The sequence below is a fragment of the Amphiprion ocellaris genome, chromosome 16 (genome assembly GCF_022539595.1).
Source record: "Amphiprion ocellaris isolate individual 3 ecotype Okinawa chromosome 16, ASM2253959v1, whole genome shotgun sequence".
NCBI lineage: Eukaryota > Metazoa > Chordata > Actinopteri > Pomacentridae > Amphiprion > Amphiprion ocellaris.
Genome location: NC_072781.1, coordinates 6,965,290 through 6,986,487, shown reverse-complemented (window position 1 = coordinate 6,986,487; position 21,198 = coordinate 6,965,290). Strand labels below are relative to the sequence as shown.

Sequence of the window (21,198 nt, the reverse complement as noted above, 5' to 3'; positions counted from 1 at the left end):
AAGCTGATATAGAAATCACATAATGAAAGCTTGTGTGTGTTACACTTCTGAAGCTCACCTTCAAACATTCCCCAAATCGCTGCGTTTTGCGTCAAAATCTTTTCATCTTCAAAACAGGACACATGGTGAGCATCTACCGGAGATTAAATAGTAATATCAAGGCTGATGTGCTGCTATGGAGGCAGATCCAGGAGTCTGGTCTGTCCATCAAAGTAAAATCTCATTGATGCAGTTAAACTAAATAGAACGAAACATTTAGGTATAATCTGAACTCTGTGGAGCGCTGTGAAGACCAACAATGGCTAATAATAAGTTAGAATCAGAAAATATTTCAATCTAATGTTCGACGGCGGTGTTCAGGACTTTTCTCATTTCAAATAATGCTCCCAGAAGGCTAAAGGTGAACTAAGACAGAACGCTTTAATTGGAATATTCAGAGGATGTTTGGAGGATGCTGCTGAACTTTCTCAGACCAGTATTCAAAACATCAGCAAGATGTTCTCAAGACCTCAGAAGACAGGATGTGTTTTTTTCTGAAACGTTCCTCTAATGTTACATGTAAACAAAGGTGGAACATTTTAATTGCAAGATTCTGAGTATGTTCTGAGGACGTTGCTGAGGTAACACATCATAGAAAAACATAAAATGTTCCCACAATGTTACACAATAACAAGAGAAAGCTTTTCTCAATGCAAAATTCAGCAAATGTTTCAAGGTAATTTTTAGAAAAATATCTTTATCTGGCCTTTAACAGGAACATTCTGGCAACTCCAATAGAACTTCTTGCCAAAAACATTACTAGAACTTCCCCAGAATGTTTTTAGAACAATACAATTCTAGCTAGGGCTGTGTGTCAACAGTTGGTTTCCACAAACACAGAATTTGACTTTTAACAGTAAACAGTAACATTTAGATTTTAAAAAGTGCTGCCAGTCAGGTAGTTGGTGTTACAAGACAAATTAGAAGCAATAAGTGTAATCAAGGGTTTCACAAAAAGTAACAGAAATACCTCCAGTGTACAGGATTTTTGATAAATCATCCACACATAGATACATTTTATGCCGCAGATTTTGCTCCAGGGACCCCAGATCGTTGCATTTGTTCATTTTTGAATGTCATCAAGTGTTTCCTCCATTAGGATAACATGTAATCAACTAAGGAGGTTTTGAGAGCCCTAAAAGTTGGCACAAGTAACCAGATTCCACTCATTTGCTTGATTTTAATTATAAGTACTGTAGCATTTATCCTAACAGCAAGTCAAATCTCACCAGCGAAGTCACTTTGAGGCAGAAATCTACACCGGATCAGCTGCTGTTGGTGGTGATGCCCTCCATGCGCGCCTCCCACTTCGCCTCCTCTCCTCTCCTCTCCGTTGCGCGCAGCGGAGCTCAGTCAGTCTGATGGAGACTCCGGAAAGTCGCGCGTTTTCGTGACAGAAGCTCGCCGGCGCTTGTCAACATGAACGCCGTTCACACCGAGGATACGCCTGCTGAAGGTTTATTTCTCCCAATGTTTGGTAAAGACACCTGTCAGCTCGGGTTGACTGTGGCCACAACGGTTCGTGAGCGGACGCACGCAAGACGTCTGGAATAGAGCGACTCAACTCCAGTGTGAGTATCTTATTTGTTCCAAGAATGATTTTTTTTTTTTTGTCAGATTCCTGGGGATTATTTCTCAGCTGAATCATGGTCTGTTTAATTATTTAAAAGTCCATTATCCTGAGACTAAAAATTGCAGTTTAACTCATCCTTCTGGTTTCTTTTTTACCATTTAGAAAAAAACATTGATCTTAAAGGGATCACTGTGGTAATCTGCATCTCTGATTATACAGCAGTAACATTCACTAACAGCCTACAACGAACTGAAACATTACAAAATATAACATCAATTGTCCACTAATGAGCTTTGATGCTCCTCAAAGTTAAGTTTTGGTTTGTTTTTTCCGGAATAAAACTATCTATCCTCACATTTAAACTGTGTCCTTCACCGAGCAGCTGCAGAGTCTCACACTGACAAGTCTCTGGAGGGTTGAAGACGCTTAGTTTACCAGAGACTGAATCACAAACAGGACTGTGTCATGAGGCGAAGATAAACTGTAAACATTTGCGTAGATGCTTCCAAACTCATCCGCTTATCTTCTAATTATTATTCCGCCATCATCAGATAACCAACCGGAGCGTCCTCTGCAACATCCAAATATTTGGGAGATTCCCCTGTAAATTCCTTTCATTAAGCCAGATTTTTTTCTCATGCGTCCCCAGCAACCAAACCATGAAGTGTCTTCTTTTCCATTGCTGGGGTTGGTTTTGTAGCCCAGAGTGAGATCATCTGGTATGTGAGATGTTTGTGCACATTTCTGTTTGACATTAAGTTCATTTTTCTTCCCCATTTCAGTCTATTAAAAGGGGCTGCAGCTCCGCTCGGGGTTGCAGAGCTTAAGTCCTGACAGGTAGGCAGATGACCTTTGGACAAACCCGCCTCTGTGGACTCCCGGTGCAGCTTCCAAAAGTTGTATTTCTTTGTTAATTGGAGGGGAGCTGGAGTGGAGTGTGAGCGAAGGAAGAGACAGATATAGTGTTGTTTTTTTTTTTTTTAAGTTGTACCACCTCTCCACACCCCATAACTCTGCACACACACACAGACACACACCCAAGGTAAACCTCAGTGCTGCACCCAGCCCTGCAGCCTGTCTGGTCTGCTGGGCAGGAAGGTTTTAGGTTGCCCCCACCCCCCACCCCCACTACCACCAAATTTGCAGAACGAATGTCTGGAGCTGCTGAGATGTCAAAGTCATGCTTCTTTTGGCAAGGGCCGGCATTGGAAGGCTTAGGTAATGCCAGAAGTATGAGAAGGGAAGAGGGAGAGTGAGTGAGTGAGTGAGTTGTACCATATCAGATTGTTTAGACTGGACTCTGGGGGTCCACCACAAATGGAAGAAAATGATTCTGTAAGAGAGCATTAGGAATGTAGGAGGACGGCATGATACTAAAGTGTTCTGGCAACGTGTCGGAGCTTCTATTTCCAGAGTCGGTAGTTTTTAATCTGAGATGACAACGAGCTCTGATAATGCGAGATTGTCTCTGCATTATTTCTAACATGAAAACTGTTTTAGAGAAGATGATTCAGTGGAGTCGAACTTTTATCTGCATCCATCACTCGCTTGTTGTTCTGCTCTTGCTGTTGAGTAATTTTCTTGATGGATGATGTTTTTCCACTGGGAGTTTTCTGAGTTTGTTTTTCTTGGCCATCTGATGATGTGTTGTTGCTGCTATTGCACCAAAAAGATTACACTTTGCTGCGATTCTGTCATTCTTTTAGCTTCAAAATGGAGTTGCTTGGTTTTATTTGTATGTAAGACAACACACACAAATCACTTGTAAGGTGGCGTATGATGACTAAATTTTATTTCATCCATTTAGATGCACATATACAGTCCATGTTTTGGCCATTATGGCTCTTTTTTGCAAAGTTATTCTAATGTGACTTTAAACACTTTAACCAACTTGTTTTTTTTTTTTTTTTTTTAAAAGAATAGATTTTAAAGTTGCATGTTTTAACATGTTACCCCCCAAACTGCTTAAACAAAAAAATGCAACTCTAATGAGCCGCATACGTACTGTAGCTCCAAATCCAGTCTGAGTCACCAGCCAAGAAAAATATTTCCTGTAATGTATAAAAGCATTATAATGTGGGATCAGGCAGTACTCCAAGTGAAACATGGGCTAAGAAGTCATGATTCATTAAAAAGACATAATTATTATGTTCATGGCACACAATAATTACAGTCTAAAGATAAAGATGTCAAAATGAGATTTTTTTTTAACCACGAACATATTTTGTAAAGATATTGAGTACATTACAAGCGCTTTAGGTTCACAAGAATGAACAAAGAAACCACCCTACTAAAATCAAGCTACTGCATGTCCCATAACAAGACTTTGTGAGTGTAAGCAGGATTTACAGTAGTACGTATGCACAAGTAAAAGCAGTTGAACAACACTGACAGGTTCTGTCTTCAGCTGTTTTTCACCAACACAATGAGCTGCAGAAAGGGGAGGTCACAACTCAAGAAGAGATGTGTCGGGTTCAGGGAACACAAAGATTTGGCCACATAGTAAAACTGCAGCAGAGCTTTCGCCTCTTCTGCACATTAATCTGGTTAATCAATGGGAAAATGTGATCAGGCAGAAGAATTACACTGCTCAGATTCAACCGGCTGTTTGTAAATGTGATTAAACATCTTTGAATTACAGTAAAACATTACTTAAACTCTGATTGGTTTACTGGAAAATATTGTCCGCACCAAGTCAATTGCTGAGATCAAAGACAGAAACATGGACAGTCATGTGATCTGAGCCAATGGTGGCCAAAACGTAGTGTTTCGACCCCAAATGTCCTTATCAAGCCGTACAAAGCAGTGCTTGGCTGTGAGGCAAGTTTGGCTTAGTGGCCACAGTTGTTGGTCGCATTACACTCGATGGTCCAAAGAAACAATCGTTATGAAAGAAATGCATCTTTCTAAGCATCACAAAGCTGGACGTGAGCTAGTGTCATTACATTTAGTTCCAGATGTAACAGAAATGAAAAACTCTTCAATATCTTCATACTTCAACTACTTCAGTGCTGGCTTTGGTGACCTGACATTGCCATCAGGCATAGAAATATATTCACAAATAATTGTCATTTAACCAACTAGTGACAGAGCGTGACAGAAGGAGAAACAGAAAGCATGCATGAGCAATCAAGAGACATTAAACTGAAATGTTAACAGAATGTGAACAACAATGGAACAACACTGTAGAAGCCAACAAGTCCTCTAACTTTTTCTTTCTAAGCTGTTTTAAATCTCTAGACTTTGTTAAGGTCAGAGGTCAGTCGTTATTTTTACTGCAATATACACAAATAATAGATATTAGAGACCAATTAAAGAAACAGCGTTAAGTATCACCATGAAACAGGAAGCAAACAACAGCTTCTCATGTTAAAGCTCTGTCGTTTGGCAACCCATCCATCCACCCTGACCTCCTCCCTATGTGAACTTTGTGGCTTTACAGCTGCATCACAACATTTCCTCCTTTCCCTCCCTTAATAGCTAAAATAACCTCAATAACCGCAAATTTGTCACTTGAGTGTAAACATGTGTTGATGATTGATGTTGTCTTCCACGACCACGAGTTCATTTAACAGTAAGAACAACATCACAAGATTGCATAAATGGCACGGGTAGTTTTTTTAACGGGAGAACAGTCTTTGGGAAGAGAATAAGCCCAACGTGGGTGGCTTAATATGAATAATCCACGGGCTCCGAAACCTGGAAATCTGTGGAAGTCTGGTGAGCACCTTTTACTGGAATAAACCATCTTGAGACATGACTTTTGATTTCCAGTAAGACATCCATATGGTTCTCAGACTGACATCTGCTTCTCTTGTGACCTAACATTGCTAGTATTTCATGTGTGCTCACTTTTGCTTTCGCTTTCAATGAAAAATGTGCAAATCTGTTTTCTTATTTGGAGCATCTGACATCACGTACCAGAGCTCAACATGAGGACAGAGTTTTTATAGCAAATAGATGCAGTAGCCAGAGCTCGAGGTGTAATAAACAGGAATTCCCCTTTTAGTGACAAACGCTGCTCTGCTCACCCTGTCTGGCCCTCATGTCTTCAGAGCTGCCTACTCCTTCTCACTTAAAAAACAGTCGGTAACATGTCAGATGTTCTCTGCTTGCTATTAATGTCACACTGGTTTTAAAGTTATGCCGAAGCACACCACGTGTTGTTACAAGAAAAACACATGCACGCAGATACACTGACTTGCATCCATAAATACCAAATGTAACCGAAGACTACATCTGCCTTCCAGATGTCAAGGTGGACTGTGGTGAAACAAGCGCTTTAATTTATTTCTCTTTTTAGCATGCGTCTGATTGTTTAGGCTGCACTATTGCTCCAATAGCCTGCATATTTAGCAGATTAAGCAGTCAGATTCCTGTGAAGGCAACATCATTCTCAGTGACAGAAAAAAACGGCCCGCTCAATTTGTCTTTCACTTCTAGTGGTAAGTGGAAAGGAAAAGGGAGGACTACCAGCACGATGAGGTGGATTAAGTCGGTTTCCTGAGATATTTGTGCTCTCAGGGCGCTTTTAGATTTCCTGTGAAGATTTCATCCATAATCTGACTGTGCAAAGGGGCCTCAGAAACCTGAGGAAAGAAAGAAACCTGATATGTGAGTAACTCCTAGCAGGAAGTAATTGTTGTTTTCTTTCCTTCAGATTACTTTGACTTTTGATTTCTTTTTCATCCGCACAGAGAAAGTTTTTATTATTACCTCCGTTGGGTTTGCCATCCATCTTTGTTTGACTCCCCCATGGACGGGGAGGCTGTCTTATTTCCTTTTGTGGCATCAAGTTTTTCTTGTGCCTCCCATCTCCCAGTGCTGGGATCCAGCCAAGCTCCAGTCACAGAGCGTACTGTAAAAGGTCAGGATGTGTTTACACAGTTATAAACACAATGACATGATTAAAATATGTTTCAGGAGAGGCGAGAATATGTATGTGTACAATGTTCTGGCTGATTTTGTGGTCAGAGTTTATCCTCTCGAGGCATTCCTCACATTCAGGAAAGCACTAGTTCTCATACTGATAATGTTGAGGCTAAACAAAGCTGTACATCTGCTTAAAACACGCAGCATTTTTTGTCTCTGAAAGACCTCTGCAGGGTTGATGTTGCAAAACACCAGTTGCGTCTGATTGGCTTCATTTTATCCTGGAGGTAGATAGGGGGTGGAAATAAAGGCACATATTTGTGTATGTAGATGCATAAAGTGTGCATATTGTTAATATGAATGTCTGCATGGTTTTACACGCCCATGTAATGCCATAACCTGCACCCAAAGCACATTTCTAGCATGTGCAGAACAGCTTATCTATCTGTAAATGAAATCAAGATTTGATAAGCTGCCAGTTTTTCTTCTATATGGAGGATGAAGCACAGACAGGGGATCTGGCATGGGCCTGCAGTTTACAGCAGAAATTGTTCATATTTTTCATTAGTGCAATAGGTTGAATTCCAAATATGACACACAGCTGTGGAATCTGAACAGCTGGGGCTGGTTAAAAATAATGAGCATCATCATTTGTCCATTTTTACAGCCTCAAGCCACTGATGAGAGGAACCTTTGTTACTACTGAACATGCTGTAATTACTATCAGTAAAACAATAATTATTTCACAATAGCCTTTGTGACTTTCAGTGTCTACACAGGGCATGAAGAAGCATCATCTCCAAAGAAACTAATTTTACTATTCAATGAAACATCTCAACATCAACAGCATGGATTGGCAAAAAATTTTGTATAAATTTTCACTTGAGGATCCAGAGTTTTGTTGCCCAGCCCCATGTTTTTAATTTATTTTTTATTAAAATAACTGCTGCATAGCTTACTGTGAAATTTTCACACATTCATTGTCTTTGATACCCTAATCTTTCATTTGGTGCCATCATCAGATCATTTTTTTTATTGAATGAGGGATCAGTTGTTACTCATAACTTACTCACAGCTGCTTAAAATGCATTATTCATCCAGATAGTGTTTCTGCATTAATTAAACCTATGACTCAATCTTGTACTTTAGTCAGTAAAATTAATGGCATCTGAAAAAAAGGACTGAACAAAGATAAAGAAGTACAGTTAAGTTGGTGCAGGATGACAGGAGTGACTGGGTTTGAGCTGTAATTTTCAAATGGATTTTGTTCAGTGTATTGCACAAAAAAAAATCACAGTTATGGCTCAATTGTATAATCTGATTGTATGGAAACAGAAGAGACCTGTGATTTTCAAGCCTGTCAGCTGTATGTAAAAGACTCCTGGGTTTTAATTATTCAGTGAAATTCTTGACCGAATAAGTGACAATAGAGCAAAAAGTAAATGGGACAATTAAATCAAATAGTTTTGCCTGCTCAGCCTGAACAAATCCAACAAATTTCATGGCAATCTGCACGTCGGTTCATAAAATATCTTGTGCAGACTTTATAATTTGACATGAGGGTGAGGTGAGAGTAATATTCAGTGTCCAAAATGGAAAATAAAGTTCTTCCTGTGAGAGTTTAGTTGTGGTCTTTCAATTACATGGCAGACTGCCAATTTAATTTATTTTCCAAAACGCAGGAAATCTTGGCCTGATAGTGGCACTAATGGAAAGGTCAGAAACTCAGTGAAAAATTATTATTTATTCTCCACGGTCCATGAATATCCAGCAGGACATCTAGCCAGCAGGTGTTGTAATATGTTAAATAGGTCCAAAGTGTGGGGCGGATTCAGCAACTGTCTGACTGATGTCACCATTTTTATGGAGAATCAGGGATGTGGAGAAAAAAATGGAGCTATGCATGCATGTGATGATATTTGTATGGATAGTTAGCAGTGTTAGTGGCATGGTTCTATGAATGGCATTGTTGATCTGTTGGATTTTACTACTATTTTGGTTGAAACTGGAGCAGCTGGCTTGCTATCGTCATGGAAATTTGCAGTATCATTAAACTCAGAAAACACAAAACACTTCCCTGGGTCCTTGGCAGATTTACTATTGTATACAATATGCAGAATAACAGGGTTTCTCCAGATTATCGAAGGAGAACTACAAATAGAATAGGTTATATAATGAACATACAGTCAGAAATCTTCAATGGTCAGTATACACAGATGTAAAGATAACCCTGTTATCAGCTTCCATGCTGTATAAAAAACTGCCGAGGCCTTCTTTCCTAAGCCCAAAACCACTTCAGGGATGTAATATATCTTCTTTGGTTGGCTTCAAACCTTAACCGTTTGACCCTTTGGCAATTTTTCAAAATTTATGCTGAGATACTACAAAGTTACTCCACTAGAAATAGTTCTACAGCAACAAAAACACATGTATATGAAACGAGCACAAAAATAACAAGAAAAGCACTCTGCCAAGGCTGTTCATTCCCCCATATTGCATTGGCAGAAATGCAGCATATTTATGTAGAAATGCAGCATTTTTTTTAGTACTTACTGATGATCAGAAATCACAGCAACATAGAATGTGTCCATTTAATATAAATGTACCCACAAACAAAATGACCTTGCGCTGAGCACAGGCGTGTGTTATGCATGTGTACATTATGTACGGATAACGAATTGTGTGACCTAAATATGTAGCTAAATATGGCGGCGGGAATTGATGGGACTCAGAAACACCCCCACAATTTAATCAATTGTTCCTTGTATCATTTCCAACGGATAAGTCCCAATAAGTCTGCAGCGGTGGATTTGTAGTAGGATCGCAATCATGTGATCATCAACAGGCAGCTGACGTAGTGTTCACTTGTTGTCATAGTTACAGTGACGCCATGACGCTATCTCGCAATGATAGAGGAATCCTTAACAAATCTGTGGATCCAGACTATAAGCCGCATCACTGTCAAAATCTAATGAGGTGGTCCTTGTGTCATTTCTGATCTTCCCTGAAAATTTTGTCCAAATCCGTTATTCCATTTTTTAATAATGTTGTGCACAGACAGACAAACGTATGCCGATCGTCACGTAACTCTGCTGCATTCCTTGGCGGACTAATAAATGATAACCTAAGACCTCATGAATGATTTTAGTTTAACTTCAACTGTAGATGCAAACTGTATAACTGTTCTGTGATTTCTTTGTATTTTCATTTAATGCTATCATCCCCTCAAAATGTCAGGCATTTTGTGTTATGATCAAATACCTGCAGCCACAGTTGTGATTTGTGCACTTGTGCAAATTGGAAAATGTTTGCATGCTAACTGTTAAACTAAGCTGTGAACATGGTAAACAGACTTGCTCAGCATCAACTTAGCATTGTCATTTTGAGCATGTTGGTACACAGATGAGAGCGTTTAGCTGAAACCACCAGTGTGCTAAAGTATAGCCTCACCAAGCTGTAGCATTACTGCAGCTCTTGTTATTTATGTGATAAACTGATATTTATTGTGCACAAACCTTTTTAAAAAAAAAAAAAAAAAAAAAAAGCAGCCCGGGATCTGCAGGATTTAGATAATCTGATAAATACACAGTGTAAACAATCCAACACTTTTGCTACAAACAAGATGAGTGATATCCCGCTCTGGCTTTGATATCAGATCTGTCTTGGCATTTAGTTTAGCTTGACACTTAGTACAACAAAAGCATCGAGTGCCGTGATGAATGCAGGTTTTTATTTTGAGTCATCAAGATTTAGATGGTGGAGTTTCACCTCAGTCAATCCCGCCTGCTGTTTGCTCTCTGCTTCAGATCGATTTTTAAACCAAAGAGGTCTAAAGGCGATTTTTCCTGCTAGTTCTCACACTGTTTTTCTCATCTGTGCTGCTTCACTTCTCCTCTCTGTACTTTACCCTTGACTCTTACTGTCCTCTTTACGCTGTCACATTTCCAAATCTTTCTCTTCCCTCACACTTTGAAATTTTGCTCTAACAAGCCAGACAGTGATGTTTGATGGGAATAATAGATTAACAGTTGTAGAGAACAGAGGAGATAATAATTACCCGAGTTTGTAGAAATAAAGATGTGCAGAGGCAAGGAAAAAATAGAAGCCATTAATATGATACTTTTTGAAAAACAGCTCAAAAGGGCACTACGTATCAATAAAACATGGACATAAAAGTAAATCAATATCAGAGGCAGCACCATTCACTAATAACTTGAACTATTGCTGCTTTTGATGTTAGAGTTGCATTTAGTGAGTCATTGGCATTTTAAAGAGCTCACCTTTATCTGATATTTCATTAAATGAGGCCCATAACACCTCCAGTGGGATTTTTAAAAAAAAAGAAAAAAGAAAAGAAGTTCTTTTTCCAATCGCAGCCGCTACCCACGCAGGAGAGCAGATATCGACATGCATTCCTGATAAGTCTGCGAGGGCTTAGAGCTGTCCCATTATGAAATCTGCAAGTGCGTGGGGGGCTTTTCTTAGGACTTCTGAAGCCCTTCGTGGACGTATTCATCAAATGTGTGCTAAGGCAGACTTTGCATTTGCAAATCCACAACTTTGAGCAGCGTTGTTACACATTAAAAGAAGGATAAGTGGAAAACTGTAAGTATCAGAACAAATAGGAGAGAACAGATTTCCATGTGTAGACATCACTCTTGACCACTGTGTTTTAGTTGAGCATCCAAAGATACATCAGTTATGATTTTTGAAAATGTGTTCAGGACTCTGGCGAAAAAACAATGATTAGTATCAAAGCAGCAGATGCCAAAATGCGCTCTCCTAAATGCTGGATCCTATATTTCCATTGATGTAACTAGATACTGTCGTTCGTTAAACTCTCCTCTGTTTAAATTCTGACATCTTTCAAGCCCTGTACCCCCAGTCTACAATGCAGGCTCTCTGTTAGAAATCTTTAGACCCACGCTGAGATAATCCAGACAACCTCTCTATTACATCATCAGGGTTATTTGCTTTAGAGTTTGGAAAGCTCTCTCGACAAGACGTGAGTTACAGTCCTCAAGACACTGAACAGGATGTGCACAATTGGTGGATTGCCTCTGAAAACTGACTTTAATGTGCATATGAACAGAGTATAAAAATTTAATTGCATTGTCTGAGAACATCTGAATTTTCTATCTCTTGCTCAACAACACGGCCAAGAACTTCTGGAGACGTCTTCAGGCGTAGACGTGGTTTGGTGTCAGCAACAAACATGGCAGGCTAAAGGAGAGGTTTGCCCCACGGTTATGATGGCAACCTGCCAGCAACGTTTGTATGTGGCTGCAGGATCTGTGGAAATGGTTGTGGGCTGGTTTCCGTTTTACTTACAGTGATATCATCTCTCTCCTGGAATTGTTTTATTGCTTTAATTAGTTGCATGAAATGAAATGAAGCACTGAGGTGGAGGCACCTTTCATTAATTGTGCCTCTAATGATCTGAGTGTGAACAGGTTGAGTCACATAATGTTACTGTGGCTGCATTTTAACAGACCCTCTTGTGCAGTAAGAAAAAAAAACGCTGTCAGCTAGAACTGGTGCAGGATTTCATTCCCTGGTCCAGTGGGATTGTTAAATCACACAAACCGTGCAACACAAGAAAAAAGAAATACGTTGCTGGCGGAGGAAGTGTCAGAGAAGTGTTTAAACAACATTTCACGCTTCAGTGTCAGGACTTTATTAGCACGCCGCCCCTGAAATAATAATGCCTACTCTCTTACTATTCACGCGGTGAGAAAAGAAAACATAACGCATGCACTTGCCACACTGTATGTCCACCTGTATCAATACCTAACTGGGTTTTCTGTGAAAAACCTTGATCTTGAAAAACAGCATTTGCAGGTTACAAAAATAAAGCTCTCAGTAGGCTTTTAGCTCACAGAGAAAAATAATGTGTTTTTAGTTTTGAATTACAGGGTAACTATTATTCTGACCTTGAAACTCTCTTAGCCGAGGTCTCCTTTGCATGTGCCGTATAGCCTTCATCATAAAGCGAGGGCTCATCGTACAGCAGGCCACACACACTCTGCAGCCGACCTCAAACATGGAGGTGACTCCTGCTATAGAAGGCACTATAGTTTGGGAACTCACATACGGTTCCCTCAGAGAAGCAATAAGGCACCATCAAATACTCTAATATTAAAAATGTTCATGCCACTTTTCTCGGTATTACGGGGGATGACTGAAATACTTCAAAGGAAACTCCATATTGAGTGAAAAGCCATATGTCGTGTTTTAACAACTGTTTCTGTTTTACAGGAGGCCCTGCTGAAGACTGAGGAGTGTGTACAAAATGAAGACAAATGATGGACTCGAGATTAAAAAGGCAAGCTCTTCTCGGTGAAACCTAAACTTTTTTTTTTTTTTGAAGGAATTACTCCCTTGCTTCTTTTTCTACATGCCTACTTTGCTTCCATGTCAGAATGTCACTATCAGACTGCAAATATGGGAGCAACCCCCCCAAGGACCACAATCACAGCCTCCACAGCTTGCCTATGGCTGAAAACTACGGGAAAAAGTCTGTCAGGACGTTTTTCGACTTCAGGCACACAAATGTGCAGGCAAATCTGGACGTTAAGTGCATTCCGCTGCTGTTTTTAACAAACCTGCAGCGTATCCCTAAAGTCAAAGTGGTGAGCTTCCTCCTGGGCCTGACGCTGACATTCCTCATCATGGCTTCTTATATCCTGATGTGGGACAAGAAAGGACTTTTGTTCACTCCTTCACCCTACCAGCTAAGACCTGCCGTCTTTCTGACCGGCACGGCAACAGCAGCAGTTTCATCAGAGAAGAATTTAATAGACATGAAAATGCTGGTGAAGATCATCAGCTCCAAACAGGAATACACACCCAGGAGGGTTCCTGATGAAAAGGACATCATTGAAACAGACGGACATGTAAGTCAGTGGAAATACACACACATACTGGCAAATGATAATTAAGTCCATATTTGAAAATGTTTACAAGTGACTGCTGGTGATTTCTTTATTTTTTGTTTTCAATCGTGACTTGTAGAAGATTGATGAATAACAAGCAAACTTACAATCAACCCTGCAGTAAATGCTTGTTTGGTGAAGCTCATAATGACCAGTGTCTGCTAGGAACATTCTCACTAAGTGTTGCTAAAGCCCTGCTGACCACTGTGCTAATGCACGTCTCCTGTGTTGAAGCGTGTTTGCATCATACACATCCATGTCCCAATACATAATTTCACAGCATTTATGGGAAGAGCGTCAGCATTTGTGGTAGTTACGCCATAAGTCACAATCACGAATGTAGCAACACAAGTGAGTCGTTAAGCTAAATGTCAGTTAGTGGTGTGTGTCAGACGTAAGGATATCTAAGAGGAACAATCAGTTGTGCAAAGAAGTGATGACACATCAGTTGCGGAGTTTCAAAATCTTGTCATACAATCCAAAATTAAGGACTTTTTGACATTTTTTTTATGTCACAAGAACTTGTAACCACTGTTGTGCTATAAAAGTGACAAATTGAAGGTGAAAATAGCTGCTGATCTCTGAGAAAGTAGAAGCTGTCATCTTTAGCTGCCTCCTTTCAAGCACACAGATACTGAAGGAGAACATTGTGGCAGGACTTCTGCTGTAACAGCACCACAAGCTGCAAGCTTCACAAAAATGACGAATGGCACCTCTGACAGTTTTAACAGAAATAGAACCTAATATTAGTTTTTAAATTATGAGTCACCAAAAAACTACATGATATCACACAATGCTTGTCCTCCTCTCTGCAGTTGTTCTCAGCAATTCCTCGCTATTTCTTGCCCGGCATCAAGAGTCCATGCTGGTATGAAGAGTTCTCCAGTGAACTCAGCACTGATCCATACAGGAGGAACCTCTTCACACTGCGCTCGAAAAGTTTCAAAACCGTATGCGACCACTTGAAGACCAAGTTCCACCAGCACCTGCACCACAGAGACGGCAAAGACTTCCGTCTGCGCTGCTTGCCGTACTTCTACATCATCGGTCAACCAAAGTGCGGCACAACAGACTTGTTCCACAGACTGCTGCTGCATCCAGAGCTCAAGTTCAACACCATGAAGGAGCCTCACTGGTGGACCAGGAAACGCTTTGGTAAGTCTTCAGGATTAGATTTTGAAATGGTTTTGTGGAGGAGATGATGGATCAAGAGCACAGGAAACACGTTTGTTTCCATGCAGAGAGTTGGATGATAAGCATCATAGTATGGTCATATCTGTCACTTCTATTTAAAGATACAACCAGGAGATAGTTGGGTTACAAGCATCATGCACTGGACTGTTTCTTGAAAGCAGGAAGTAAGATCCGGAAGCTTTGTGTTCACTGTGATGTTGCTCAGCAACCAACAGAAACTGCAGGAAGTTGCTGGTCATGGCCAAGAAATGATCCAGCAACCACATCCACTGTGACCCTCCATAAAACCACAACTTCTTGTATGCACTCTGTGTTTTTTTGTGCTGATTAACTCTCTGAACTCCAGATAGTTTCTAGGCTTTTCTTTCCCCCTGTCACATTTTTACTCAACGTTTTCACCGCAGTATAAAGTCCTAGAAGTAGAAGTAGGAACAACTCAAACATTTCTTTTGTGCAGAATAACTTATAATGCCATAAATCAGAAAAAGTAATAAAAAGCAACATTTCTTTGACTATTCATTTTACATGTAAAAAAATAACCTGTATGTAGAACATCTTGAAAGTGCCCACAAATGGTGGCGCTAAATAGTATATATAACCTTATAGATTTTTATAGTTCTACAGTTCCCATACTTGTCTCCTATCAGCTCTATGTAAACACAGCCTTCAGTTCAGTCCAGTTTAGCCAAAAAGTTGCAGAATTTCTGTCATATGACTGTTGAGTACAGGTAAGCCACTAACGGATTCATGATTCCACCAAGGACTGCAGTATTTTTGTCTTTTACAGGATCTGGTTCATGGATACGGTTTATTTTTTTTTAGTGATTTTTAAAAATGGAACACGTAGAATAAAGTAGTCTTGATAAAGATTTGGCTAACTTTTCAGATGTAATTGTGAATCACAGGTGAGGAGTTCAAGGACTGTCAGAAAGTTGAAAATTTGACCTCGTACGCAAAGCTAACATGCCTTTCTAACTCGCTAGTGGGTTTTGGGATTCAGAAGGTTAAACAAATGTATATTTTGTGTTGTATTAATGATGACTTTTATTCACAAACTTCACAAGAATGACCAAAATTACCTCAGACAATTTAAACAAAAATAAAAGGGAAAATGGGTTATGGGTGAGTTTTTTTAAATATATTTTTTTTACTTTGAACAGCCAGACTAGCTGTTTCCAAATGATGAATATGATTGTGGTATAAAACTAAACATTGAACTCTGCAAAAAAACAAACAGTCATATATCCTAAAATGTCAAAATATTCCTTCAACAGGACCTTTACTCTAAATAAGCAGTGCTTATGTAAACGGCAGTATTTTCTGAACCACACTGTTGTTCTTAGTGGATGAACTCATTTCTTCTGAGTTGAAGCTGATTGAAAATGCAGTCAGATGACTCACTTCCAAATTTACTTCAACATGCTTCTTCTAACATACACAACGAGAGAAAATTATTTGTCTTGATCATATATTTTTGGAAGTCATGACTCTTAACTGGGCTGCAAGAGCTTCAAGTTCCCATTTGAACTTTGTTGGATCTATGATTCTTTTTCCTTCTGGTTGTGGTTTTATTGTCAGTCTAATGTATAAATCCAGTCCTACTGTGTGCAAGTTACTTTTATGTGCATGTAGATGACCAAAAACACTGCTGATTATTTTCCACAGGAGGTTTAAATGTGTTTAATTGTCTCTACCATGGGTACAGTTTACACAATTCATTAAGTGACATTTATGGCAAAGCAGTCTATAAATGAGTGTATAATAAATGTTATTGTGGTGTACCAGGTTATATCCGTTTCAAAGACGGCTTCCAGGAAAGTTTTCCTGTGGAAGATTACCTGGATCTGTTTGACTTGGCAGCCCACAACATCCAAGAAGGAATCAGTGGAAATTCTTCTGGAGCCCACCGCACTCTCCAGCTCATAACAGGTGAACACATGTGAAAGTGTTTGTGTGTGTGGGTTGGAGAATGTTTTGCTATTGTTAACGTACATCGCGCACCAGATGGAAGAACATCCCGCCTTTGTAGTTTTCATTTTGAGGGACTTTGAACAGCCGAACAATCGGATCCCGACCGCGACTCAAATTACAGGTTCTCTTTTGTGTCCTTTTCCTTCATTGTCATTTTCACTGGATTTCCCCGCAAGTGGCTCTCACCTCAGAAGCACCTCGGCGCTCATGTGAAGCGCTGGAGGGGAAATACCGCTCACATTATCTGAGATATTTTGTGGTCTGAAACGGACAGCCCGGTGTCTTTAGAAGTGTACACAGAAGCTCAGATGCCTCTGGGTACTGTCACAACGGTCTTTATTCACTCTTCATTCTGTTCAAGTTGTGATTCAAGATTTGATTGGTTGGTAACTTTGGCCAACTTTGAAAGACAATTGGGGAAAAAAACTACAAAGTCAACATGGTAATAAAAAAAAACACTTGTGAAGTTAAATAGTACTGTATTAAAGTAGGAGTATTGATTTTTTTTTTCAGGGAAATTAGTCCCGTTTTAGAAAAAAATCACTGCATGTTTAACAGTCTTTGAAATTGTGCAGTCATTTTTTATTATTCTCCTGAATTAGCTTGCTGAGGTGAAAACAACACGTGGATTTTGCATCCCAATAAATAAATAAATAAATCCCACAATTAATTTTTAAAATCTAAAACGTTTAAAGCTAACTTCTGCAGAGCTACTCAAACATATATTTATGAGGCAGGATGCTCCCAGTCTAGCACATTTTGGACTAAAACTCAGCTTCACTTTGTCACATTATTCCTGACTGTGTGCTCTACCGGCTGCATGTTAAATGAACCCAAGGTTATACTGAGGTTATACTAAGATTGTCATTTTACAGGTGAAGCCAGTGCATCCACAATGTGGGACAACCAGGCCTGGAGCTATCTCCATGGAGACAGGGAGGAGGAAACAGGGCCCCCTTTCCTGGCTCAGGACTTCATCCACGCCGTCCAACCTGATGCCAAAATCATCATCATGCTCAGAGATCCAGTAGAAAGGTACAAAGAAATCCATCCTCACATCTGCTCGTATAGCCCCAGATGTGATACTCTGCGGTTAAACAGTTTCTAACAGTTTTAATTGCTTCTAAAGGGCTTCCATTTGATCATGTTTATGTTTTAAATAAGAATTCCTATGGCACATCCAGCTAAATGTTCTCTCCTGCTCCTTCTGTTTCCAGGCTTTACTCTGACTACTTGTACTTTAAGATGGCCAACAAGTCAGCTGAGGACTTCCACCAGAAGGTCACAGAGTCCGTACAGTTGTTTCAGTCCTGTCTGTCTGGGAGGTCACTGCGTTCCTGCGTCTACAACACCAGCCTCTCCAACGTCATGCCGGTTAGCTGAAATGAAGTTCTCACTTTTACCTGTTTAACAAAAATCGCAGCTTTTAGGCCATATTTGACGATATATACCTCTGAGAATTTCCATCTGTCTTCAAAGACATTTTACCTGGATGTTACTGCTTTGAAGTGACTCTCACGCTGTGCAGGGAAAAAATATTACCAATTTGCAGCCCGGAATCACTTCCAGCATATATCCTATCAGGCAGGGCTCCCTCAGGAGTGAGCTGAGTTACGAGCTGTCAGCTGGTCACTCCTAATCACAGCACGCAGGTGACAACACTGTTATCTTCAGAGATTTACTGCAGTGAAAGCAGCAATCAGCTCTGCCTTAAACCACTGGAAGAGAAACAGAATTCATCTCAAATGCAACAGAAACGCTCAGAAAAAACACCCTGAGATGCTTTGTTTACACGACTCCTCTGTTATGGAGACGAAGATGAAGGTCTGTTCAACTTTGTGCCTCTCTGCATGAATCAGGCCACAGTAGCTGGGTTTCAGCAGGTGGTGTTGTGTTGTGGTGCCCTCTTCAGGACTCACAGTGTCTGTGAATCAGGATTTAATAGCAAATTCACTCATCACTTCATGGACACAAAGAAAAGCCACTAAATTATATCTATATAATATTATGTTTGTACACATAGGGGTCACATTAGTTTGCTTCACAATTTGAAGTGTTGGCTCTCTCCATTTATACTGAAGATGTCAATTATATGCTTTGCTGATTATTTTAAAGATGCGGCTAAAACAGTTTCTAGATTTTTGAAAGAAATTCTTTGTAGCTTGGCCCCAATTTTGTTTTTTTTTTTTTTTTTTTTTAATTTTCTGTCTTAAACAAGCAGTTTCAGCTTCTGTACCAATGTTGAATTCTAGCATCGGTGCACTCCACTGAGTGAAGAATTGAGGGCATAGTTTTTGTTGACTGATGCATCAATAATTTGGTCTATTTGAACCCGGTTAATAGTTTTCTCATGTTGCTTTGAAAGCTCATATATAAAAGTACTGATTGCAGCTGACAAGCTTTTCTAACTGCTAGCTACCCTAAAATGAGCCATCGTTGTACAATAAGATGAGATGAGATAAACTTTATTGATGTCTCACAAGGAAATTCATACATTACAGCAGCTACAATCTAGTGGAGCATAGCAACACAAATATAATAAATTAATACATTGTAAAATAAATACAAAAGTACAATAATGATGAAAAGAGATATAATAAAGACTATGTGAACCTCTCATGTTTACAGATATGAAATTATGGATATACAGTAATTTATGCTGAGGTAAAGTTACTTTAAAGAAAAAAAGGAAAAGAATAATTAAAAAATGAGGCTTAACATCATCTGTATTGTACTTTTTGACAGAGATACCGTGACAAAGAACAAAACCAAAAACGTGTTTGTATGTATTTGTGGTACTCAATTTAATACCTCTTCTTGTAACTTAAGATGTAAATAGATAAACACATTTTGTCATATAAAATGAATAAATAATTTCACAAAAATGCTTAAAACACGGTTAAAACAAATATCTGCAAGTATCTGCAGCAGCATGATGTCTTATGTGAGATCAAAATGATCTTGAATGTCTACAGTCATTGTACTGAATGAGAAAAATGTGGCTAATTGATGTGTTGTTATGCAGTTTGTGACACAGGCTTCAGCTATATTACACTTTTGATGCATATGTTGTACATTTTCAACAGATTTGTTGACACAATAGTCAATTTCCAAGCGTAGTTCACATTATTTGATGTACAGCTTGTATGTCTTGTCTTGTCTTTGACAAAACAATCTCACCACGAGCTCTTTGAAGACTTTTTATTCTAGTTTAATTAGATTGGAATCTCACTATTGACCTTGGAAACAGCAGCTGAAAAAACAATCTCAACACAAAAGACTTATGTTGATTCGTTTTGATTTTTCCCCGCAGGTGAGACTGAATCTGGGGATGTACATCGTCTTCTTACTGGACTGGCTGACGGTTTTCCATCAGGAGCAGATTCTAGTTCTTCGACTGGAGGACTACGCAGCCAACCTTAAAGTGACGATAAAGAAAGTTTTTGACTTTCTGAGTGTGGGTACGTAGACCGGCGTTCTCTCTGCACTTTAAAATCTTCAAATATAATAGAGAGAGCCTGTATCTTCTTGGCTGTGCCTTGATTCTGCTTCATTCTTCCTTGCAGGTCCTCTGTCGGAGCAGGTGGAGGCAGCGCTGACCAAACAGCCCATGTCCAACACTCGGCGGGCGGCAGACAGGAATCTTGGTCCCATGCTTCCATCCACCAGAGAACTCCTCAGTAAATTCCATCAGCCCTTCAACCATAAACTGGCCAGTGTGCTGGGCAACAAAGCTTTTCTCTGGAGGAACACCTGAAGGGACGAGGAAACGTTGACGGATGTGAACAAACAATCAGAGCAAGAAGCTAAACCCGTTGAAAGAAGTAGTCGTACAATGGAAGAACTGTTATGGAAGCTCTTTAAATAAGTGTGTGGGTCTTGTTTGTGATATTTATTTGATTTGAAAAGAATGTATGGCATCAACTCAAGATGATAATATTAAACTGAATGTGTTTTAATTCGATGTCTCATGGCTTTGAAAAGGCCTTTTTTGGGGGGCCGAGTCCACAAAGCGCTTTCTTACAATCATCACAAAGTCATTCTGAACATAGTTTTCAATTCAATTATGGCCCAGAAGGCTGGATCAAATATCATGTGGTCATGACATTGTGATTTGAAACTTGGCAAAAATGGCCAAAAAATGTTGAACTCACAACATTAGGATTCAGAAAGTCCAAGAGAAAGTCAACAGTCCTCAATAAAAAGGGATAAATAGAATTATACAGACAAATGTTTGATTTTCAAACTCCTAGCAGCATTGGTTTGTAGTCTTCAGGAAAGTCAGCATGAGTCAAATAGTACAAAATCATAATACAACTTGTTAAAAACATACACGGCTTTATCTTGAATTCTAATAGAAAAGAGATTGTAGGAAAGAAGTGATTCATACATAACCAGTTATCAGCTAATTAAAATAAAATGCGAAGTACTATTTGATCTTGTTTCTCAAATGTAACAACCGGACTGTCAGACTCATTTAGATTATTTTTAAATAGCTCAATAATTAATTGAATGCAAACATCAGTAAAAGATAAAGTGACCGTGCAAATACATTCATTTTTGAAGTACTCCTCAGTTCTGGTGTCTAAAATCATGCACAGAGAACCAGCTGAA

At 39.4% G+C, this 21,198-nt stretch overlaps 1 protein-coding gene across 1 annotated transcript; it reads left to right on the top strand.

The window, feature by feature from the left end:
- The first annotated feature begins 1,358 nt into the window (after window positions 1-1,358).
- On the top strand, window positions 1,359-20,543 carry LOC111580094 (carbohydrate sulfotransferase 15-like). Its single transcript, XM_023287677.3, has 8 exons — window positions 1,359-1,610; window positions 12,743-13,380; window positions 14,235-14,574; window positions 16,399-16,542; window positions 17,460-17,619; window positions 17,802-17,958; window positions 19,898-20,045; window positions 20,151-20,543. The coding sequence occupies exons 2-8, from the start codon at window positions 12,907-12,909 to the stop codon at window positions 20,339-20,341; spliced, it is 1,614 nt and encodes a 537-aa protein (XP_023143445.2). The 5' UTR covers window positions 1,359-1,610; window positions 12,743-12,906; the 3' UTR covers window positions 20,342-20,543.
- The last annotated feature ends 655 nt before the right edge of the window (window positions 20,544-21,198 follow it).